The sequence below is a fragment of the Brassica napus genome, chromosome C8, assembly GCF_020379485.1.
Source record: "Brassica napus cultivar Da-Ae chromosome C8, Da-Ae, whole genome shotgun sequence".
NCBI lineage: Eukaryota > Viridiplantae > Streptophyta > Magnoliopsida > Brassicales > Brassicaceae > Brassica > Brassica napus.
This window is the reverse complement of record NC_063451.1, coordinates 45,265,384-45,290,931: the sequence shown is the minus strand read 5'-3', so window position 1 is coordinate 45,290,931 and position 25,548 is coordinate 45,265,384. Positions and strand designations below refer to the sequence as shown.

At 31.9% G+C, this 25,548-nt stretch overlaps 6 protein-coding genes across 6 annotated transcripts; 3 read left to right on the top strand and 3 right to left on the bottom strand.

Moving 5' to 3' along the window:
• The first annotated feature begins 616 nt into the window (after positions 1 to 616).
• LOC106413877 lies at positions 617 to 1,903 on the top strand. Its single transcript, XM_013854613.3, has 2 exons — positions 617 to 956; positions 1,130 to 1,903. Exons 1-2 carry the CDS (start codon positions 744 to 746, stop codon positions 1,640 to 1,642), a joined length of 726 nt encoding a protein of 241 aa, XP_013710067.1. The 5' UTR covers positions 617 to 743; the 3' UTR covers positions 1,643 to 1,903.
• Positions 1,904 to 9,456: 7,553 nt separating this feature from the next.
• Positions 9,457 to 10,232, bottom strand: LOC106414004 (auxin-responsive protein SAUR41-like). Its single transcript, XM_013854719.3, has one exon. It carries the CDS (start codon positions 9,976 to 9,978, stop codon positions 9,535 to 9,537), a length of 444 nt encoding a protein of 147 aa, XP_013710173.1. The 5' UTR covers positions 9,979 to 10,232; the 3' UTR covers positions 9,457 to 9,534.
• Positions 10,233 to 14,762: 4,530 nt separating this feature from the next.
• Positions 14,763 to 15,214, bottom strand: LOC111209094. Its single transcript, XM_022708876.2, has one exon. It carries the CDS (start codon positions 15,121 to 15,123, stop codon positions 14,860 to 14,862), a length of 264 nt encoding a protein of 87 aa, XP_022564597.1. The 5' UTR covers positions 15,124 to 15,214; the 3' UTR covers positions 14,763 to 14,859.
• Positions 15,215 to 18,532: 3,318 nt separating this feature from the next.
• Positions 18,533 to 20,666, bottom strand: LOC106414606 (LOB domain-containing protein 3-like). Its single transcript, XM_013855232.3, has 2 exons — positions 19,815 to 20,666; positions 18,533 to 18,847 (listed from the first exon to the last, which is right to left on the bottom strand). Exons 1-2 carry the CDS (start codon positions 19,992 to 19,994, stop codon positions 18,533 to 18,535), a joined length of 495 nt encoding a protein of 164 aa, XP_013710686.1. The 5' UTR covers positions 19,995 to 20,666.
• Positions 20,667 to 21,137: 471 nt separating this feature from the next.
• Positions 21,138 to 23,031, top strand: LOC106411845 (post-GPI attachment to proteins factor 3-like). Its single transcript, XM_013852688.3, has 5 exons — positions 21,138 to 21,260; positions 21,559 to 21,659; positions 21,761 to 22,207; positions 22,279 to 22,466; positions 22,547 to 23,031. Exons 1-5 carry the CDS (start codon positions 21,159 to 21,161, stop codon positions 22,843 to 22,845), a joined length of 1,137 nt encoding a protein of 378 aa, XP_013708142.2. The 5' UTR covers positions 21,138 to 21,158; the 3' UTR covers positions 22,846 to 23,031.
• A 1,007-nt stretch (positions 23,032 to 24,038) lies between these two features.
• On the top strand, positions 24,039 to 25,229 carry LOC106413572 (disease resistance protein RPV1-like). Its single transcript, XM_013854323.3, has 3 exons — positions 24,039 to 24,490; positions 24,558 to 24,630; positions 24,813 to 25,229. The coding sequence occupies exons 1-3, from the start codon at positions 24,039 to 24,041 to the stop codon at positions 25,227 to 25,229; spliced, it is 942 nt and encodes a 313-aa protein (XP_013709777.1).
• The last annotated feature ends 319 nt before the right edge of the window (positions 25,230 to 25,548 follow it).

The window sequence follows — 25,548 nt, the reverse complement described above, 5'->3', positions numbered from 1 at the left end:
ATCCCATCACCGTCGATCTTCCTGCTAGAAAAACTGTCACCTTTAATGATAGATGGAAGCTCGAAGATGAACCGGCTCGCGAGGAGGAGAGGAAGCGATGATATCGAGACTGAGGAAAGAGAAGCGATTGGACAGAAAAGAACGGGAAACATCGATCAACGAAACCGGGAGAACCCCGGAGTAAAGCCGCCGTCGCCATCGAGAAGAGCGCGACGCGGAGTCAAAAGCCGGACAGCTCCGTTGAAGAGACCGCAAGCCACCGGAAGCAAAAGCCGGCTATACTCGTCAAACTGACCGAGTATATCAGAAGCAGAGTCGCCAAAAGAGACTGGCGACAATCAAAGGAGTTTTATCTCGATCTCTTCTTCGTGAATGATCTTAGAGAGAGAACGAAGAAGAGAGAAGCACTTTTTCTACCCCGAACACTTTCGAATCTCCAAGTTCTTAATTACACATGAAGTTGAATCTTTCACGGTGAAAACAAAACAAGAATTATTTGCATAACGTCAATAAATTGTCATGCTAATAAAATCATAACTTACACCACCATACTAATTAAGTAGTTTTATTATTTTCTAATAATAAATGAAAGAAAGTGATAGGCTTTAAATTTGCTAAACTGGCCACGTTAACTGGAGACTCTTTCGTCCTTCGTCTTAGATGTTGTCTCCATCTATATAACTCTCTCTGCCTAACAGTCCCCATAACTATCTCTCTCTCTCTCTCTCTCTCTGCTTTCTGCTATGACTGCTGACGTAAGCTATATCGTACGGATACTAGGTAGGTACAACGACGATCGGATGACGGTAAAGGATTCCTCAGGACCGGGATCATCGGTGGCGCTTGTTACTCGTGATCTCCTCGGAAGCGCCGGTTGTGGAGGAGACGATCATGCTCTGGAGCTTGATCTTGACCTGAAAGTCCCCAACGGCTGGGAAAAGCGTCTCGACTTGAAGGTTCGTTGCTTTGCTTTCTCTATAATTTGTTTTTATTTTTTTCTAAAGAAAATTTTGAAAAAAAATGCTCTCTGAACGTTTCAAATAGATGTGTGGAAAATTAAAACATTAAATGTTGTAGTTGTTTGTAAATTGTAACAATCAATCTGATATTTAATGGTTTTTTATGACAGTCAGGGAAAGTGTATCTTCAACAATGCAACTCAACGAGCTCCTCTTCTCGTCTCCGTCATTCAGACCAATCCAACCAAACTGTTCCAAGGTTTCAAGATTTAAATGATCCACCGGTTTCGAGTAAGCCTCCGGCGAGACCATTGTTAAGTCTCTTCGACGACACAAGTCTTGAACTGAAGCTAGTCCCTTCTTCATCACCACCTTCTTCTTCTTCTCTCTCTTTACCATCCTCGAGTTCGAGTTTCCAGAGTGTTTGCACACTCGACAAGGTGAAGTCAGCTCTGGAGAGGGTGGGGAAAGATTCATCCGAGATGATAAAGAAACGCAAATCGCCAGAAGACGGCGTTTGCGATCTTATCGCAGAAGCGTCGTCTCCGGTGGCGGTTGGATCTCCAGTGTGCTTATCGTATGTATTGGTGATGAAGAACAATCCGAAGTGCCCTAGGTGTAACTCGTTTGTTCCTTTGGCAACCATGAATAAGACTAAAATTGATCTCAACATATCTATTTGATATTTTGATATCGTAGGTTCAAGTTCTGTAAATCATAGGTAAATCAGGGGTTTAATTGAAAATAATGGGTGTTAGTAAAATTGCTTTGTTGATCTTGTTTAAAGTCACTCTGAAGAGGTGCCAAAATGTTAAATCGATTAGTTGGCCAATATGTTTTGATTATATTTAATCTAGCTGCACTCATATTATGATAATTTTTGTTGCATAACTCTACTCCTGCTTATTCCGCATCTTTAATAAACATAAAAGTTATTAAATTAAGTGTTTAATTTTGTCAAAGGAATGACCTAAAGTCATGTATTAGTTCGAAGTTAGTTGAAGATGTATTTGTTTACTTCTTTTAGTTCATCGCAACCGATTATTTAAATCTCTCAAGTACACATTTTGGTGCTGGATTAATAATTAAGGAAACCATATGATTTACGATATTTAATTAATACTCCGTACCATTTCTACTTTTTAATTGGTGTATTTTGTTTCGAATGAAGAAGTTAAGTGGAGTATGACGCGTTTACTGTAGGCGTAACTGACGAATAAATGCGAATTTAAGTGGAACGACGAGTCATTAAAGTTTCGCTGACCTTATTTTGCTTCATTCCACAGGTAAACGATGCATGTTCATGCATGCACACCCAGTCACATACCATATAAATACATTTATTTCATTCCGTTTTTATTTGTGACGAGAGTCGTTTTCAAAAATTTTAAGTTATCTTCATTACATTGGAGAAGTCTGTGAGAAATAGTCATTCTGAAAATAAATGTATCCATAAAGTAGATTATGGACGTAAAGTAATTAAATATCTCGTATAATAACTATTTCATTTAACACATTCCTGACGGAATACGGTGTTTATATGCAGGCCCGGCCTTAAAAAACCCAAAAGAAATATGCACTGAAAGCTCAGTAAAAGTAAAGACTGTCATTGGTATTCAAACCCACTACCTTGATTAGTGTATCAGCTAGTTTAACCATCTGAGCTACTTAGAACATTTACAAAATGGCCGAAGATTATCTATATGTTATTAGCGGCCGGAAACTGATGCTTCCACTGCTTTTTGCCAGGACCGCTACTGTTTATACGTTTTGGTTAGTATTTGTCTTTATCAAATTATTAAAAACTCCAATGTATTTATTGAGCCAGCAACATTTTTTTGAAACACTAGATCACAGCAATATCTAAACCAAATAAGCAGTTCTTTTTGATTAATTAGATACTGACTTCTCATAAATTAAATACCAAGTTGTCAACTAGTCTCTTTAGTCTTTACAACATTGTTGTTCAGTTATTTTATTGTTGTATCCTTAAGGAAAAGACTTGTTTCCTATCTACTGATCGTTTAAGGTCTAAAAGCTACTGGAATTTCTCATTCAGACAACATAGTGATTTAGTATAACCACTTGTCCTTGAGGTCGCTTGAAATCCGTTCGTCGTGAAACAAATCCCACCAAATTCCAATATCTTGCGCCATGGAATGTTCTCGAAGCCGCGCACACCAACCTAAAAGAAAAGAAAGAAGAGTTCATTAGTTCAGCATAAAGTGAGAGAAACCGACACTCATCACAACAAGTGTGCAGGGACATTCACTACATATGATGAGCTTATGGTCATTCTTGGCATTTTTAAACTTTTGGTTTGAGCGCCACAACATTGTTATTTATCCAAGTAAATAGCAGCCTTCCTCTTAGGAGAATTGAAAAGAATATGATTTTACTTAATTAACTATCCCAATTTCCTCAACTTGAAGGCATAATCTTTAACATAATATTCGCGCCTTGCACGGGATAAACATAATATATAAAAGTTATTTTATGTATTATATGTTTTTAACATATTATGAAATAATAAATATATATTAAATAATTAAAAAGTCAGTAACAATTACTTATATAATTAAATTGGTGCTAATATATAAATAAATTTTATTGATCCAAAAAATATTTTTTTCTATTTAATATGGTATATAATTAAATTTGAATGATAAACATATATATAATATATTTTAATATTAATATTTATTAAATAATGCTTTCTACTCGTATGTTTTTCTGATCATTTGTATATGTTATAGCAAAACTTTAAATTATTGATAACAAAAATTTTATTGTGGGATTAATAGTTTAAGTAATTTATAATATTTTAAAAAATTAAGTTGTCAATAATTTTTTCAAAAGTATTTATCAAAAAAAAATTGTTCAAAGTAAATTTCAAAATTAAAATATGTATGTATTTTTATATTGCATATAATTTAATTTAAAATGTTATATATATATATATATTTATATATTTTTTAATCTTAATACTTATTAAATGAGACTTTCAACTTATATGATTTTGTAATCATTTGTATCATGTCATAACAAAATTTTTAAACCATGGATCACAAAATTTATATGTTAGACTTTTAACAGTTTTAGTAATTTATACTCGTTTTTAAAATTTTAAAATATAACATATACAGAAAAATCCAAAATTTTATTATATGGTTGTTTAATTTATTTTAATAGTTTAAAATTAAACAAATATAATATATAATACACTTATTTTATCAAATTTTTATTATTCAAAATCATTAATTGTCATATATATTTTAGTCATATTAGGCAATTTTGTAATTTTATTTAAAAAAATAATGAAACACATTAATAATGTATTTATAGTTTATAAAAAGCTTATTATATATTTTTATGGACCAACCTATTTTTCTAATGATTCTAAAAAATTCTAATGATGACATGTGGCTACAAAAAAATGTTGTAATGCTCCTCAATTAATATATATGAGATCCGCTTTATAAATGTCTTGAAAGTTATCAGTTAGTTTGACCTAGTACCGTCTCAAAAAGGGAATGCTTGTTTAAGGGAATGATTATCAAATAAATTACTCAAAGATTAAGGATGCTATATAATTCATCTGCTGCCTTTGTCAAACTCGGATGCTACTTGGCCGTTGTCTAAGTTCAAATAACTTGCAATAGCAAACATAGGCATCCAGCTATGTCAATGGTGGCTCAGCTTTAAGCCTCAAACACTGCTATATAGATCAGGGACACTCGTTTTATTATTACAACAGGTTTCTTTCGCATCATATGTGAAAGTTCACTAGTTACATATTTATGTTTCTAAAGATGGAAACTTAGAATAACTTTCTTGTTAGCCACATTCGGGCAAAATCCCTATTATCAAATTTGTTTCCACATCAAAGGCATTGTTCACCTTTTTCATACACAATACTCAGGCATAATGTCGAGAAGCATTCTGAATTTAGTTGACATGACGACTCTTTTTTATATATCTCTGACATTAGCTTACAAAGCAATTGTGGCCCATCTAAAATTTAGGATTATCTCGCCCCAAGCCCAACACGTTGCTTTTTTCTGTGTGTGTTCTACTGAAAAAGTCCCTCAGCTTATATTTATTTATGTGTCTTCAATCTGTTGTTATCTGTCAAAGGGGTTTTAACTTCTCCACTGTTGTAACCTTGCTGGTGGTTCATACACCCATATATTAAAATGATATATAGAAGCTCCTAGTAGTATAAATTATTACTCTTGAGTATTCGTACAATAGTTGATGTCTCTATTATTAAAAGAGAAGTACCCATTAAAAAATACCTATAAGTTTTCTAACTTATTTACACTTCCATGCCACTGAGGATTAAATTAAATTACATATTTTAATGCTTGTCTTTTCCAGTTAAATTAATGAGTTTTCCTTAATCAAATTCAAACTTAACGTCATTAAATAAACCTATATATTTTAATGCTACTATTTTCCAGTAAATTAATGAGTTTTCCTTAATCAAATTTAAACTTAATGTCATTAAATGAACCTAAAAATACATCATATTTAACGTAGCTTATTACGTACGAGTACGGCCTAATAATGAACTTGAATTTTATTTTTACGAAAACGTGAATCACTTGACTTATGTAATATTTAAAATAGATTAACTACAATATAACAAATGCATATAACCTACCTATACTTTAGTTTGAAATGATCATGTTCAAGTTTTATATAGTCAACTTACATCATGCATCGATCGATGTACAATATTCAAACCACCTATAGTTTTCGTTTTTTTTATAGAATTTATCAACCAACCAATCATCCCATTGATTTTCTAAGCTTTATAAAAAAACAAATCAATAAATACAAACTCAAAATCCAATATCTTCTATTAATCAAAACAAAATATCTTCAATATCGTATCTTTAATGTACCTATAAAATATAGAAACTGTAACTATAATTACACTAATTATAAGAATAGATTTGATTCCAACCAATTGATCTATTACTTCGATAATTGATTTGCTTGCAGAAGAGAAAACAATAAATTTAAAATTTATAAGAATATAAAGATATAGAGATTCCAACCAATTGCCTATATTTGCGTATGATTTCCGCATAATAAGCTTCAAATTGAACATTGAAAAAGATAGAGAGATTTTTTTAATCTTTTACCGACACGAACTTAAACAAAACGAAGAGTTAAATGTAATTTTTTTTGTTATACTTCCCGGAAAAAAACGGTTACAACATGGGCTTTCATAATATGGCATTTTAACATATTAATGTTATGGACATTTAATAATTATCTTGACGAAAAACAAAGAATATAAATAATTTATTATTAATAAAATTATGAAATTATTTACAATTTGATGACTAATTCATCGCCTTTTTTTATATGTTAAATTTTTCATAAAATTTTAAAAATCATTTTATTTTCTTTAAACATGTATAACTAATTTATAATCTTTTATGCCATACTAAGTTATGATATAATATTTCTTCATATTTTACATTAATAACCGTTGTTTTTATATATCGTCTACAATTCTCTAATTACGTCTATTTGTTCAATTTTTTATATGATATCGAATATTCATCGTAAATAGATGGTTTAAGATGCTAAAAAAATTATTTACTTGGTGAATATAATACATCAAATATTACAAATACATTATTTTGTTAAATAAATAACCAAAAACCAAAAATTCAAATCTACGCTGGCGTGCGGATCAGGATCTAGTAATTGTTATAAGAAATAAAGCAACACGTGTGCAATAAATTGTTACTCTGAGTATTTTAGTGGGTGTAATTTATATATTTTATACTTTATGCGAACTAGTTAACTCTTACTTAAATTTCCCAATCATCATACGAAATAAAGCAACACATGTGCAGTAAAATTTGCCAGGGAAATTTGTTTTTTCAGAAAAAAAAATGGTAACTATGTCCCTTTAGCCTAATTTATACTATTTTATGTCCTATTAGACTAATTTTTTTCAAAATGGCAGTAATGCCCTTATAATTGTAATTTTTTAAAAAAAATATATATTGAGTTCGACAAGGGGGATCGATCGATCCCACTTTACAAGTTATAGTGGATCGATCGATCCCGATCATTATTCAGAACAAAAAAAAACGTGAAATATATACTGATCGACCTGGTCCATTTCACTCGATCGGCGAAAGTCGATTTACACAGATCGACCGATCTGTAAGAATAGATCGATCGATCCCGTGCCGAGGAAAGAATCCCAAATCGATTTTTTTGGTTTTGTATGATTATATCCGGATTGATTCCCACTTGATTTGAACCGACCAAGCATGATTTCAACTCTTTAAACTCGATTTCTCTGGGATGAAACCCATAATTCCCCATTCACGAATAAAGGGAGACAAAATCAAATTCTCACCCAAGTTCATTAACCCTAACTCACTCAATTTCACTCTGATTTGGACGATTATTTGGCCTAACCCATACGATTTCGTGAGCTTTTTACGAATCTATCACTCTTTAGTTCGTTCTGCAAAGGTATGGAACTCTATCTCCACTTCTTTTTAGAGTTTGATAATAGAAAGGTAAAAGGTAAATTTTTTGAGTTAGTTAGGATGTTTAGGCTTCAATCATGTGTTAAGGTGATGATTAGAGAAGATTTTGTACACAATCATGGCTTAAATCATATTTTTGGGATAGATTTAGGAATTTTAGGTTTTGTTTTTATAAAAAAAAATTAAAACACCATAAAATTGAAATTAATACAGTGAGAATGCTAATTCTTTGACATTGGTTATTGATAAAGTATTAAGAGACATTATTTAACTGAGCTGTGATATTTGTTATTAATAGATATATGTTGTGAAAATTTTGTGAACAATCAATGGAATATAGAAGACGGCGAAGAAAGTTGCCAAGGTTTTTTTGTCGCTTTTTTTTGTTCATTTTTCGTTTTTTTTTTTTTAGAAATCGATTTTTTTTTAAATATAAAAGTGAATATTCTCAAATATTTTGTTTCCATATTTTTAGGAACTGATTTCTTATCCGTAGAATACAACTAATATGTAGAAATCAGTTTCTACAATTTTTTAGAATTATAGTAATGTTTAGAATTTGATTTCTGCATGTTTTAGATTTTTAGTAAATCTGTAGAAGTCGGTTTCTACATGTTTTAGAATAAGATTAATGTGTAGATTTCGATTTCTAAGAATTTTAGAATGGTAGGTTAAGCGCGGAATGTGTATTCTACATATTTGTAGAATACTTCTATTTACGTAGATCACGTATTCTAAACATTGTAGATTCAATGAAAAAAGTAGATTTCGTTTTCTACTTCGTAGAATGTCATTTCTACTTTTTTAGAACATAATCTGAAATTTATAATTTTAACTTTTTTATAACTGGAAAATATACCGTTAAGTTCATATAGGTATTTTAACAAATGTTACTATTTTTCCAAATTTTTTTTGTTTGAAAATCTATTTATTAAAATTATTTTCATAAATATTAAAGGGTATTATAGGAAAATATGACACAAAATATAGATTAGTATAAATGGACATAGTTACTATTTTTTTGCTCTAAAAAACAGTTTTTCCAATTTGCCAACTCAATCTACCTTATAACCAATTGTTGATTGACACGTCAATGAAATCTAGCTGATTTATGGATATCAAAAATGAAAAGTATACATCTCAATTTTCCGGCAAATAGCCCAACACCACACAATACCCAAAAAAGTAGAAAATGTCACATACCGTGCAATTCGGATCCATGTAATAAAAATCTAAGGATGCTTTCTAAACTCTGTTTTTATTGCTCTAGTTGTTTATACGAGGTTTGATTTGACTTTTTTACTTCTGGTATTATTTTATTTCCAACGACTTTTCTAAATATTTTTCCATACATGAATATAAATTCCGATAGCAAAACACTACGAATTACATAAAACATCCAAAAAGCATTTATATACTTTTCTGTTACAAAAGAAACACCTGTTGTTTCTACTCTTTCTTCTTGTCGTGTGTCCTCGGAGGTACAACCTGCATGTACAATTTAAAAACGACATACTATGGTGTCGCAATATTATTTTTCGTCTATACTTTATTAACAGATTTTCGAAAATACAAAAAAATATGCAAGCTTACTCACTAGACCAAACCTTTAAGAGTTGAATGTTCCTACCTAATTTGTTTGATACAAAGTTGAATTCAAGATTTCAGATTCCAAGTTTACCGTCGAATTTCATAAATGCATGAACTCTTACGTTTTCTTGGTAAAGGTTATACACTTATGAGACTTATATATAACCCGAAACGTGCAATTTAGTAATTGAGTTTGTTAAACCAAACGGTACGTGAAACCAAACGGTACGTGAAACGTATCGGAACCCACGTTTCTTTGGTCTTCTCTTTTTGTTTTTTTTCATTACTTTTATTTCTGCAGTTTCAGTCTCGGTTCGGTTATATCGAAAATTCAGTTTCTCGATCACAGCTAAGACAGATGTTGACAACACTAGAAGAAAATAAATAAAAAACTTGTATATATATTTACATAATCTGAGGAAAAACAGAGATTGCTGTTTGGATTCTTATCAGAGCTACTCAGTAGTTCCAAGTATCAGCTCATCGCTTGAGATCAACGACGCGACGAGCTCCTGCATCACCCCGGGCTCGTTGTAACCCGACTGGAGCGTTTCCACCACGCGCTCGAAAACGATGACGTGGCAGGGGATGTGGAGGACTCCTTTCTGAGCGTAGCCGTACTCCTGAGCGGATCTGTTGAGCAGTCCCACGAAGACCGGATGGTTCAGAAGCTCAGCGCTCACCACGAACCTCTCCATCTCTTCGCCGACGTATACGGGTACGTGACCGGCGGGGACGGTGTGGACTCGTCTCGCCTGACAAATCGACCAAGGCGGTTGCATGTGGGGACGATGATGACCGCGGCGGATGCGTAAGGAGGAGGAGGAGGTGGATCGGCGGATGGAGAATTCGGAGGCTAAGTCGGCGACGCGAGAGAGGCGGCGGATTAGATGTTTCATTTTTATTGTTTTCTCCGACGGTTTGAAGAGCGATAAAGTTCAAAACCAGAGAGAGAGAGAGTGATAGAAAACTAGAAAAGAGAGATTATATATAGAGAGAAAAGACATGGAAAGATGATGACGAAAGCATCATGGTGAGAGTACGTAGGCAGTACTTGCCAGGTACAACCCATGAAATTTAACTTGCAGATATAATGCTCCCTCATTTTCAAAAATATACATATTCTCGGAAAATAATGGTTTCAAAATGATACTTCTTCCGTTTTTAAATAAGTATCATTTTGACATTTTTTACACAGATTAAGAAAATGCTAAAATATATGTAAGTTATCATTAATTACACATTCCTGACCAATAATATTTGAGATAAATAAAATTATTTATAAAATCAATGCAGTTTACAATTAATTATTTGGACTTGCAAAGTGAAATTTTTTGTGTAATAAGAAAAAAAAAATTAAAATAACATTTATTATGAAACAGAGAGAATACATTTTTTTGTATTTTCGATGCATTTTTATCAATAATAACTAATTGTAAACTTCAAGAAAATTAATTGCATTTTCTAAATTTTTATTAGTTTAAAATTGTAGGAAATAGATAATCACGTAAAGTTATGTATTTAATATTGAAATTTAATATGTTTTATTAATCTGTGTGAAAAAAACTAAAACATGTATCAATTTGAAATGGAAGAAGTACTATTAATATTATGTTTTGTTTACTGATACTATTAATTCATTTACATTTTAAAGCTTCACACATACTCTTAATCAAAGATAAGCCGGATAGTTATGTTTTAGGGATAATAGTTCTAAGGTTAAGCCTTTAGAACTATTAGAACTATAATTTGTAGCATTAGTATTTTATTAATTTTGTTATAAATTTAGAATATCTTCTTTTGATAAACACTACCTCAAAATCAAATCATATAAATAGAAAGATTGGTAAAACTGAAACTATATAAACATTAAAACCATACAAAGTCAAGAGAGTAACCATTATTACTTGTTATGGAAACTTAAAAAGAATGTTATTGGTTTACTGTGTCTGTTGCTAGTATGATATAAAATGTTATTTTTGTGAATTTTTTTTTTGGTCTACCATTTAACTAAATAACTGGTTAATGCTTTTACAAAATTTACTGTTCAAATGATAGAACTTCTATATATTAATAAAAAAAAATTAAAGAAAGATTTCCAAAGTAATATAAATTGATTCGTTCATTATTATATAAAGTAGGTTTTGACTTGATGTAGTTTTTTGTGGAATAGTTAAAATTACTTCTTAAAACTATATTTATATTTGCTTTTATAAAATTTGTCACATAACCGTTAAAGCATCTCCACCTCTTAGGAGGGTTCTTAAGAGGTGGGACCCACAAAAAATTTAAGATTTGACTCCTAAACTCCTTTTTTAAGAGCTTCGTTTTTGCATTTTCGCGGGCTTCACTAACACGTGGCGATTCACGATTGGTTAGTTTTTAATTTTTTTTTTTTAAATCAAAAAAAAAAATTAAGAGGATTCTTAGGATTAAAGATGCTCTTATGTTTTAGATGACAAAAAGTCTTATCACTTTTGAACATATTAATAATATTACGTCGTTATGTATATTAATACTACTAATTAGATTAGACATTTGAGCTACTGAAATTTAGAACATCAAAATTGAGTATGAGTAGCAAGTTCTCCTTACATCATCATGTCAAAGTTGAAAGAAATATGAAATGTTTTGAACCCTCCATTTATGAGGTTGGTGGTTTAGTGTAATAACTAATGAAGTATTTTTTTAATTCGGTGCTTTGTTTGTTTTAAAAGTAAATCGGCGAATAGATTAAAGATGGTTGGACGAAATCTCCGCGGGTAGTTTATGTTCAACGTTCTTAAATACTACTATTACAAATAGACCAAAACGTCAAAGACAATACTCGTACATAATTGAAATTTGGATCCAGAAAATAGCTCTTCGTTTTTGTCGATTATTTGAATTTTCAGGATATTTTCCTGTTAAACATTTTGTTTTATTTATAATTTTTATTTTATATTTTGCTTGGCCGACAAAATTCATTGATGTTCCTGAACATTTCAATATTTCATACGCATATTGTTCGTCTAGATATACAATACCAATTCTTGTCTGGTAAACGTTATTCGCATGTATAAACATACAACTTCTTCTTAAGAAAAAAAACTCAAATAGGTACAATCATATAAAATCATCGAGGCGTAATCAAACATTTATATATGAAGCAGAACAACATCCAAATTCGGAGTCACTAGACAAGTTGTCCACGACACTCTTGTCCCTTTGCGTCCTGTTTTGTTCTTTAATTAAATGTTACATTAACTAAACGATACAAAAAAAAACAAAACAAACTAAAAGGACATGTTTAACGATCCTAGTAGCTATGTATATTTGTCATTTACGAATTTTCAACTATTTGTATATTGTTTTTTTTTTCAACTATTTCAATATTGTTTATATGTCCATACGCACAAAATAATCGATTTCTCTAGTGGATGGGTTCAATTGAAAGAGGGAAATGGAAACTAAATCAAATACTCTATCCGTTCCTTAAATATACATATTCTAAAGAAAATTTTTGTTTTTAAAAGATTCATTTTTTACATTTTTAATGCATGTTTTATTAACTAATTGCAAACTTCAAAAATCTTAATTGCACTAATTGATTTTTTATTGGCTTAAAATTGTGGAAAGAAGATAAACACAAAAAAATATGCAAATTTAATGTGTTTTATTAAAATGTGTGAAAAAACTAGAATATGAATCTTTTAGAAACAGAGGGAGTAATATAATACTTAATTCAGATGACATGTCATTAAAGGCATTAAAGAGTGGCAGGTGTGTTTAGGTTGTACGGTCATTTATACATACAGTCAGAGTGTTACCCACCAACTCTCTGCCTGTCCTCCTTTTTCCTTAGGCCACAATTAACCCTGGTGGGTTTTTAAGAGCTGGATCCCGGATTTTGATAAAAACTAGTTCTTCTTCTTCTGCAAGAGGTGACTTTGCTTGGGTTTTTGTACCGTTCGCGGATTTCACTGACAAGTGGCAGTCCACGATTAGTTTGTTTGTATTTTTTTTTTTTTAAATCAGACAAAAAAATAAATAAGAACCTTTTAGCGTTAATCATGCTCTTAGTTCCGTACGGATTATGGAGCAATCTCGTATCGAAGGGACAGTTTTATTTACACTGAATCGAACATACAGTTTTATTTACAAGGGACAAATATCTTAAAATCTGCCTTTATTAACAAAAAAAAAAGGATTGATAAACAGCGAGGCCTGTCGGTTGGGCCCGAAATAATTTAGTTTACTTTGGGCCTATGTAAAGATCAAGGGCCCAATATTTTTGAACGGAGACGTCACTTCCGTGTTCATTTTTTATTGTATCAGCTACTTATGCTTACAGTAAACGATGATATATAAATTTGAGTTTTAAAATTCAAAACTAAAAATATTATTGTTACCAAGTAACAAAAATGTGGTAAATATGTTGCTGATTACGACAGTTTTGATGTATCCGAAGTTTACGGCTAGTTTCTCGGGAACATATAAAAAAAATTGACCATATTTTCAAAAACTGGTCTATGTAGGACCAAGCTTGCTAGCTTTATTAGGCATTAATTTGTCAGTAACGTATGGAGTATTATTGTATCTGAGGCCAGTGGACTGAGAACACCCACCATGGGGGTCGAAACTTGTTTCCGACGCTGGAAACCCCTGCAACGAATATGTTGATAAATTAGGTTAATCTACGTGGTTTCGATATGTGTTGCAAAGTTTCAACAGTTAAAAAAAAAATTTGTGGACCGACAGTACCACATGTCGCGTTGTGAGTGGACTGATGGGTTGTACAGATTGATTTTGATTTTTATCTTCACCCAATAATTGAAACATATTTTTTATATAATAAAACTCTTTTAAAAATAATAAAAATTATATCAAAATTCAAGATATTTTCTTATCTATAAATAGAGACCACTTTCATTTCATTTGGATACAGAAAAAATCATTTTTTCTTATAGTCAAGTATTTTAGTTTTTTAACCTTTTTTGTTAGTAAAACTTTTATTAATATTGATTTGATATTGTTTAAAAATAAGCTTAGTATAATAATTTAAAATAAATATTATTAAACTTTATTTTATTTTAGTTTTTAAATTAATTATTAATATGTAATTGGTATGTTATAAAAATAAAAATATAAATTAAAAATTATGGGGGTAGGATGTTGAATTTTCTAAAACAAAACCATTGTAAAGGTTTATAGTGAAGTGAGTGTTAAATAAATGATATTGAAGAGAAAGAAGATGATGTGGAATGTTAAAAATGGACAATGAAGGTGTTGAAACCATTGTACATAGTCTAATCAATATGAATACTGTATTTAGTGACACTATCAAACCGAATTAAATCTATGTTCCATCCTCAAACTAACGCAATTAAGACCATGATTAACTTCAGTCTTTTAATTGGGATTTTTAGTTTTTCTTAGATTTTAACTAAGAAAAATTAAGAACCCTCTCTTAAATAAAAGATATAAGAGCTGTCTCTTAGCCGAAAAGTGTAAAAAAAACAAAAAAAATGTCAAATCATGAGTTAAGAACCCCGGTTAAGAGAACGAGGTTAACCATGCCCTGCCCTGATCTGAGTTAATAGAAGACGGTATAGCTACTAGTACTACGCTACAACATGCAGTCAAACTGAAAAATTATACTCATAAAAGAATGGATTAAACTAAAGTTATAATAAACTATAGAGATCAAGACTAGGAATTCATCGTTAAACATATATGCAAGTGCATGAATAATACATAACGAGAAAACATGTCCTCGGAAAAACATTAGCTAGAAAACATTAAACATAAGTAGCAATATCTTGGATTAGAGATCCTAAGAAAACACCAGAGAAAGTTACATTCAACTCTCCATGAACTTGCTTTTTTGTATCAGTAATAGCCCGAAACGCCGCCGTTCCGGAGTCGCCGACGTGATTAACAACTGATATATCATGGAAAATATCAAATAATCTGAGAAAAACAAAGATAAGCAGAGCAAGAAGATAACACAACCGTGATGCGTTGAAGAACAAGTGATAAGCTGCAACTTGGAGACAATACATTTTTCTTTGGGTCTATTTCGAGTAGCAAAAGAAAACTGATCAGAAGATGGTGATGTTTTTTTCTTTGCATCGAGATGTGCGTATATATACTACACATGTGTGTATGTAATTGCGTGTACGTGTATCTGTGTATACGCACACAGACATACTCGAAGAAACCACTCTGGTCCAGACATGCAGTGAATGCTAAAAGCCTTGTAGGCCAACACAATAGCTGCTAGATAAACCGGGTTATACCCGTTTTTAATATGGATAGTTGGACACCGATCTTCTAAAATTTGAAAACCAACAAAATCTTAAACCGTTTTTTGAACCCTTAAACTATATTTAATTATTTATAGAGTCCCTGGTTCCCTGAGTTTTTATTTTTTCTAAACTTGGTTCCCTGAGTTACCCAGCTATATTAAGTTAGGGCATGATTAACCCTGCTTAAATTTTTTTTCTTTTGGTTTTTGTCTAATTAAAAATAAAAAATTTAAAAATGAAGCAATCGCGGGCCGCCACGTGTCAGTAGGGCCTGCGAATAGTGAGAACAACCGGCGCTTACTGCGTTTGTTTAAGCGCTCTGCTTCCATTTTTTTTTTTTTAAGGTTAAGCACCCCGGTTAATGGTTGCCTTATTAACTGATACTTGTTGTCTCATCGGTTTGGTTTATTAGTATATAGTCCGGTTTGGTTGGTTACCACTTACCAGGAAATAAAGGAGATTAGTAGGCTTTATGATTGTGAGTTTTACCAGACGACAAGATAGATCCATCTGACAAGTAGGCTCCGATTTTATATTTTAACCGTATAAATATTTAATGCAAACCGGCAAAAACCCGGTCGAGTTTTGTACATTTAAGGAAATTGGACATACGTAGATACGGAATTAGTATGTATTTATACACGTGTTAGGAGATTCCGCTCAACTGCATAGATGTGACATCTCAACTTGTAACAAGAAAATGCGAAGCCTTTAACTATTGCAGTAACAGTGTCTAGGATTTTTATGTTTATATATTTTCCAATAGACCAATATGGAATATTTTAATAACACATAATAAATGCAAACTCAAGGCAGTATTTGTCAATTTTGTAGTTTGGTAATGTAGGACCAAAACCTCACTACATTATTTTTTAGTTTTAGAAATAAAAAATAATAATTTTCCATAGAGTCTACAATAAGTAATCAAAAGTTTCTCTGGTTTGGAGGTAGAAGTAATTAAAAGTTTTTATTTGAAATCGGGACAAGAAGACTTCAAAATAGAGACAGGAAAAAGATACGTAGCCAATTTTCCCTCCAAACCACAAAGACAACAATCTGGTACCCTTCAAGTCAGCAATCATCAGCTGCAAATTCTCCATCTAGGAACCGTACACCTTGGATGGACGGTAAGGAGTTCGTCAGGCAAGCCAGGCAAGCCAGGTGAGTCTGAGTCTTTCTTCGTTGTTATTTCTTAACTAGTATCGGTTTTACATCAGCCACAGTTTCAAATTGTTGATTTTCTTTGTCATCTATCATTCTTAGGAGCCGATTATGCCTCTTAGCTAACATCAAGGAACTCAATGCTTAGAAGCAAACCGAGAGGTAAAAAACCGTGGTCCTTGTGGCATTTGCTTTAAATCATCACATAATAGTATTCAAATTGTATAGATTAGCATAGTTATAGACTTGCGTAGCATATTGTTCTTTCAGAGTTATAAATCATGAGTTTGTAAAACATTAACTTATGTAGTCTATATCATATATGTTACATTAATATGCCTCTCTGTCTTTTCTTTTTACTTACCCAACATTAGTTAAGAAAAAAAAATCCTCAAAAGAAGACATAATAGATAAAGTTTTTGTTTTTGTTTTTGTTTTTGTTCAACACATAAATAAAGTTTATTATCTTATTTCTTTAGTTGTTACTAGCTCTTCCATGCACCTAATTTTTTTTTAAATATATACTTATTACGTTCATTTAGTAGCCTATAAATCCTTTATATACTAAAGCACAAGTCACTTGGCTAATAGTACTTTGACACATGGATTTTATTTCATATTTGAAAATTACAAAATAATGTTTAAAATAATAAAACTAGAAATAAAAATAAAAATAGAAAAAAGTGAAAGGTAATACACGTTCAATCAAATAATCTCTCCACATTGGTTTTTCTTACCCACACCTCCACGATCACCATTCACCTCAATCTTTTATAACTACCTCCGGTCCTCCACCCATCATTTATATCTGTGCAATGTCATTCTATGTTCTCTTTCAAATCCACACAACGTTTTTTTATCCAAGGTGAATTGTTATCATCTCATATTCTCTTTGTTGTTGTTGTTCAGTCCCTTTTGTTCTCACTTTTGTTCTCTACTTAATTCCATTACCGATTGTATATCAAGCTTCGCTCGCATGCAAGGTTTGTCTTAATTAGAAAGACTGATCATTTTTGTATTTCCCTTTTCCAAATATGAAAAATCTGAGACATAGAGTGAAATAAAATGTTTTTGTAAGTGTACACCCAATAAAAACAGGAGAGAAGAAGACGAGACAAACTCGCGTTGACAAGAACGAAGCATTATTAGATCAACATACAATCCACCAAATGAAAAGCCAAAACAAAACAAATGAGTTTTGTCTGCAGTAAATGGAATACAAGAAAAGAACCGTCCATAAACGGAAAACAAGTGGTATCTTAGTTCTTCTCTAATTCTCTTTTTATGTTTTTTTAAATATTTTATTTTTGTAGCTTAAAGAAATTCAATTGGTTAATAAATAATGCGATGAAACTTGGTATTTACAAATCTGTGTGTTAGTCTGAGTGTTACATAAATTTTTTTTTCTTCTTGAAATATAGAGCATATCGAGTCTATTATATACAAATTGAATAGTCTAAATATATTTTTAGTTTCATTGTTTTTATTTTTCTTTATATCAAATCTAAGGAGATTTTTATTTTTAAGGAGAATTATTTACAAAAATAAAAATTAAATTAAATAGATCAATCATAATACCTTAACTACATTTCTGCATGTTCCTATATATCTTAACGCTCTATGAAAATTAAATCACATATATATATATATATATATATATATCATTTTATGAAAAAAATCATAATAATTATTTTAAGTCCTCAAAGTCTTTGTCTGAATGCAGCAATTATTAAATTTAGATGTTGGTGTGTGACTAATATAATATTTTATTTTGATTAAAACACAATGAAACAACAACTTTAGTATCGTATAAGAAAAGACCATTTAAATGTAGGCAGATATGTGACTAAATAATAATAATTTATTTTTTAATGTTGATAATCATTATAGTTTTATTTATCAAAAAAATTGGAAAGTAAAATTAACTGATCCGTGATACTAGTTGGCTATAATCTGATTTTTTTGCCCTTTTTAACTATTGCACGGATAGATCAGGGAAAAGCTAGCACGACCAAAGGGACTCGCCGGCACCATTATCGTACATAAAAGCCATGTTGTCGTCACTGGAGAAGTCTTTGATCGCGGGGAAAGTAATGCTACTCGCCATATACGGCGACGATCTAGTGTCAACATGGTGGAGCGTCTTCATATGAACCAGTTCGGCCTGAGCAAAAGCTAGCTGAGTTTGGAGAGTTTCGAGTTGTCTGTGTAATGACGAAATTGTTCCTACACATCCGTACACAGGATCTTGTACCCTCGCGTTGGCCTCGTACACCAACGAATTTACGGCGTCGCTCCGGTGGTTCTCCGACAACACCTACGATCGTTAAATCGATTTACTGAGGATATTAATAATATTTTACTTGGTCTTGTCTGATGTTACACTTCCACAAGTTTTTTTGATAACCAAAATCGTAAAATTATGCAGAAATAGACATTGAAAACATGTTGTTTTAGGGTTTTGATTCTCTTGATCAGATAAAATCATCGATGGCGTTTTTCTTTTGAAATGTTTAATGACGAATCAAATGATTTTGCACTACATGATGTCATTATGTAGTAAACATCTGTTTGAAACACATTATGCGTGTTGTTTGTTTGTAATGATTTCGTAAATGACATCTGTATGTTAACAGTAAGAGGTTATAGATACACATAAATTAATCACCGCGTTATAAACTAGTCATAAGATAACAAATAAGAAGCAATAATGTAAGTTCAAAAAAAAAAAAAAAATGTCATGATACTGCCTTTTAAAACTAGAAAGTGACTTCCTACAGTTTCAAAATTGAAGGGTTTAATAACTTAAATCTAAAATATTTAAATTATTCGGTGACACTATTTAGAACCTCCAGCCCCACTATATTTTCCCTTCTAAAATAGAGTTTAGAGTAAAAATACTCCAATGATACTCTATTTTCTACTCTATAATAGTGTAAACCTATTTTTTTATTCTATATATAGAATAATTTTTTTTATTTTTTATTCATCACTCTATTTTTCACTCTAAAATAGATTATCATTGGATCAACATTTAACTCTATTATAAAGTTACTCTATTTTAGAGAAACAAATAGAGTAAACCATTAGAGATAGTGTTAAACCATTGCGCCCTAAACTCACATAACAATTGCAGCAAGCCAGGAACCACCAGCCATAAGCCTTGGTCAGTTTATATGTACATGTTTATACAATAATGTTTCATATTCGTAAAACTATATTCCCGGTCATAAATTAAAACAGCAACAAAAATTAATTAACAAAAGAGAAAAGTGAAATTTTACCTGCAACATCTTATTGACATTACTAGCACCAAAGATCTTGTGGACAATGGCAAACTTGTAAGGCTCCTTAGCCGGAAAATATGGAGCAAAGACGCAATTTTTCACACATTTTCTCCGAAGAAGCTTGCATCCGGCACAAGGTGACACTGCTTCTCCGTGTCTGTGACCCTTTTGTCTCATTTAGAAGAAAGAGTTTCTGAGACTTGAAAGCAAATGATTAAGAAGAGAGGAAGGCTTTAAAGAATAAACTGGGGGTGTGTTTATATAGAGAAAAATAGAAACTAAGACATGAAATCTTCTCTTGTCCAATCTAAAAGTAACAAGTCATTAGATTTGCTTTGTTTGGACAAAAAATCATATCTCTATTGCTTAAGATTTCCATGGCCCTCTGGAAATTCTGAATAAGTATTTTATACGTACATTTACTTTGAAGTGTTTTTTTCTGTTTTGTTTGTATACTGAATTGAATACTATGCATATAATTTTCTCTATAGTTTCTTGCAAGTTGAAGCAACACTGCGTATCTATTTTCTTCTTGTTTCGGTCGGGTATAGGATTGTTACTTCTTGGTGAATCAATATATATTGGTTTTATAATCATATGATATCGTTTTGATATGACTTTTCATATGCTGTATATATGCTGCTGTTAGTTGCGAGTTAGTGCAAGTAAATACAGTTTGTGTTATAATAATGAAAATTATAATTAATTTTGATTGCTTAATGTTGCTTGTGAAGTAACTTTTCTTGGTCTCACTGCATCCATGCAAAACCTTGTTTGGAACTCTTGTGAGATGCTCCCTCTGTTCTTTAATGTACCATGTTGTAAAGAATTTTAGTGTTTCAATATTTAAGATGTTTTTATTTTTTTAGGTAACTTTTACTTTATTAAAAACTGTGTAACCAATAATATTTAACAATTTATTTAAAAATTTTTAATGTTTTTTCCAGACAAAAATTAACTTTTTTTAATATGTGTGTTTTTAACTAAATATCTTATATTTAGGAAGAGAGAAAGGGAGTATGAGATTGAAATAAATCCAAATATTGGATAATTAGTTTAAGCTTGAACCCCCATGCGTGTGTGTATACTAATGGTCTAATCCTAGGCATAAAAACAAAAACACAGGAAGACGTATGAATATCAGAAAATCTTTTACTTGCTATTGTACACCATTGTAGTATACGTCCGACTTATTATAAAATAAAATAAAATAAATTCCAGAAAGAAAATAAAATTGTTTGGAATCTAGTGGTTTATACTTTGTACGTAAAGATATACAATATTAGTTTCAAAGAATATATTATTTTTCATCCCCTAGACAAAACGCGTCGTTTTGTTAAAATGAAAAGTAAAACACGTGTTTTTGTTTTGTTGTTGTTTCTCCTCGATATCTATCGTCTCTCTTTTGTTGCAAAGACCAGACTCTCTGACGGACTCGGAGAGGTATGTTCATCTGATCTGCTATTTTTCTGGCTTTTGTTGCTTCTGGATTCTATCTAATCGTTTCTCATCTCTATATTTCTCTGGCTTTTGTGCTCTGAGTTTGCTTAAAATTTATGAAATTTTCGATAAACCTGATCGAATCTGGAAAGTGTATGATTAGATCATAAAGTAGCACCATGAGATACTGTTGGGTTTTCGTCACACAAAGTGAAAGTTTCATCCTTTAACGAAGAGACTCTGAAAATGTTTTCGAGTTCGAATTATTTTGAAATTTGATAAACTGCAGTTTCCTACTCAGATGGCATTGTGTTACTGGAAAGCTCTGTTGCTACTACTACTGCTTTCATGCCTCTTCAGTGTTTCGTATTCTAGTCTCGGCGATGCCGATCCAAACTACAGGTTTGTCTTTTTCAGCTTCCTTAGGATTCCTACAGAGCTTATCTATTGTTACACTTCATGTTCAAGATTAGCCTCTTTGTTCTGGCAATTATTTGTATCAGGGCATGTGTTGGAGAATGCGAGATAAGCGGCTGCGTCGGACAACTATGCTTTCCTCAGTGCAACTCTTCGTCCAACACTGGTCCATGGTACACACAAGAGCCTCTGTGTCTACAATGGCAAAAGTGGGGATGCCAAGGTGATTGCCGTTACCACTGTATGGTTAATAGAGAGAGAGAACGCGAAACTCTAGGTCAACCCCCACTCAAGTATCATGGTAAATGGCCTTTCAAGCGTCTCCTTGGGATTCAGGAGCCTGCTTCTGTTGCTTTCTCTGTTCTCAACCTAGCGATGCATTTCCACGGATGGATCTCTTTCTTTATCACACTATACTATAAGTTGCCTCTTAGAGAAGATAAGACGGCTTACTATGAGTACGTTGGTTTGTGGCATATCTACGGTTTCTTGTCAATGAACTCTTGGTTCTGGAGTGCGGTTTTCCACACTCGGTAATAATCATCTAGACATTACTTTTTATCGTCCACAGTCTTCTGGTGAGCTGTCTCTATGGTTTTCTCAGGGATGTTGACATCACCGAGAGGTTGGACTACTCGTCTGCAATAGCTGTTATTGGATTCTCACTCATTGTATCCATCTTGAGAACGTTTGATGTTCGGGTCGAGGCTGCAAGAGTCATGGTATCTGCTCCAGTGCTAGCTTTCGTCACCACTCACATACTGTATATTAACTTCTACAAGCTCGACTATGGTACACTGCAAACTCTTATGAAACCAATTCCATATGATTTTCTTTTTCACGTTCTTGGTGAGTACATTGTTGTTTTACAGGGTGGAACATGATTGTGTGTGTGGCCATGGGAGTCGCTCAGCTTCTCCTATGGGCAAGATGGGCTGCTGTCTCTAGACATCCTTCTAACTGGAAACTGTGGGTGGTTGTGATAGCTACAGGGTTAGCTATGCTTTTGGAGATATATGAGTTTCCTCCATATAAAGGCTACTTCGATGCTCACTCTATTTGGCACGCTGCCACGGTTCCTCTGACCGTTCTCTGGTGGAGCTTTATTAGAGACGATGCTGAGTTCAGAACTTCCAGTCTTCTCAAGAAATATAAGACAAAGACAAAGTGAGTCTACTTACAAGATGCAGAGGTTTCTTGAAATTTTCTTTTCAATGTTTTGTATTCAGAGATTTTTCTTGGCATTAATTTTGGTTAACTGAGATTTTGATATTAGTTTCTCATTCATACATATGTTTATGTCTATCTTATTGGAGTCTAGACTTTTGTTAATATTATGAGAAAATCTTGTGATTTATATGATTGTGTTAAGAAAATTTTGATTTTACATAAGTTTTCAATAAACGCACAATATTGGATATTTCATGTATTCCAAAATTTCAATCTTGTGTTTATTGTTTTTTTTTATATTTTATGAATTGCGACGGTTTCTAATACTTTGTAATACTATTGAGATTCTTTTCAATCCACATTAATTTCAAATCCAAGTTACCAAATAATAATCTTTTATTACTAGAATTTTTTTAAATCCAAAATCTAGATTGTATATGATTAAAATCTGTTGCAAAAAAAAAATGATTAAAATCTAGATTGTATAAACAAATGATGAAACAAAAGAGAAAACTTTATATATTAATGGTCAATATAAATATTGGAATTAAATAATTTGTAATATAAACTTAAAATTTATATTTAATTGAATAGTTTAGATTTAAATAAAAATTAAGATTAAAATCAAAATTTATTAGGTATATATGTATTGGTACACACAAGGTGCATGCCTTCATCTAGTATCATATTACTTTAGTTAGATAGTCAAAATAGGATACTACATGGATAGAGTCAATCATATCTCCAATTATATTAAGAATAGCCTTGATGCTAGTATAATGAATGAGATAATGACTCAATCTTATCTAAAATAATATCATAACATATAGTTTTTAACAGCATCAAATGGGAGAGAATCATCGTCGGGTTAATATGGGGTTTGCAACAACTGAGCTTCCAGAAAATGAAATCCTTGATTACAACAATGCAACTTAGATTGTAAGAACAAATAATGTTCGAAGACTTTGCAAGAATATTCCAATGTACAAAAAGTCAACATAACTAGCTGTTTTCGTTTGTCACACATTTGTGTCTAAATTAATTATTTGAAACATAAACTTCCAAGAAACTACAATAAACGAACAGAGTAAAGTATTAGAAAAAGTTGTGGTTGGTCGGTGAAAAGAAATTATAAATATGGTTGTAGGGGAAGAGAGTTTAGTCTGCAAAGAAGATAGAAAAAAAACACACGATATGAATTCAAATCCTAAGATGAAATATGATGTGTTCTTAAGTTTCAGGAACAAAGACACTCGTGACAATTTCATAAGCCATCTATGCGGCTGTCTACGTAGGAAACGGATCAAAACCTACTTATACGACGAGCTGCCAAGCGAAGATAGATACGAAGAGACGTTAAAAGCAATAGAAGTGTCGAGAGTTTCAGTGATTGTGTTCTCGGAAAACTTTGGTGATTCGAAATTCTGTTTAGATGAAGTTGTTGCCATCTTGAAATGCAAAGAGGAGTTCGGTCAGATTGTGATACCTGTCCTTTACCATGTTGATCCTGTTGACATCGAAAATCAGACAGGAAGCTTTGGAGAAGGCTTTGCTAAGCGCCGGGATAAAAATGAGCAGCTTAAAGAATGGAAAGATGGTTTTACAGAAGCCATTAATCTCCCTGGATGGAGTACTTCCCACTTTAGGTATAACTCCAATTCATACTTTAGCTTATGTTTAGCCTTTTAATAGATATGCTGCTTCTTTTACCAGGGATGAGGAGATGTTGGTGAATTCAATAGCTCTTGACATCGAAAGCAAACTTCTAAGAGCGTCAAGAACAAAGGTTTAGAAAAAAAAAATTAAGTTTTAAGGTTTTGTAGCTTAGAATTTTGTTGGCCAAAATGATTAGAGTCTCCATGTCAAAAAAATTTGGGCATGAGTGAATCAACTCTATATTACTTTAAATATTTTCTTATTTGAGATGTGAGAATCTTAATGAACTCTTTTGTTTTGTTTTTAAAACAGGTCATAATTGAATGGTCTCTAGTCATCACCAACCTCATGTTGGAAATACCTTCCTGTGTGCTGGATCAGATCTCTTCTACTAATAAACCTTTGTATACATTGGCTGCAATGTCAATGTCATTATTATCATGTCTACTCTGCCTCGTAGATCTCTTACACAAAGGCCGAGTTGAGAGAGTTGTGTGGAAGTGGAGTTGGCCCATTCCTTGGTTTCACTATCCAACACAGAGACCAAACAGATTTGGTAGCTTTCCAGATATGGTTGGATTGGTTTGCGCCTTGTGTCAAACCTTTCTCACAGCCATTAACTATTCATTCATCACACATACAGATGATTCACCCATCAAGTTCTCTGTTTGGCCAATTTTGTTTGCTCTTGGTTTACTTTGCGCTTTGTTTATCAAAAGATCTAGCTAGCTAGTTTTTTTCCTTCTACTTGCTTTATGCTTAGTTTAGCTCTATAAGTAGCAAAACTGGAACACTCAATGCGTTTGGTGTACTACATTCCAAAAGATTATGTTCTTATGATCCATGTGTGACAATTATTATTGTGTTCCTAAATGATTCATGGTTGAGTCTTGGGTTGACTACTTGATAACTCTTTCAACACACATTAGATCTCTAAGCATTTAATCCAAAATGGTGAAGTTTTGTAAGTGAAAAAAAAAAGAGAAAATGAAGGAATTGATGTATCTTGTTCCATGAATAATAAATCTTTTATTTAGGATACAGTAGA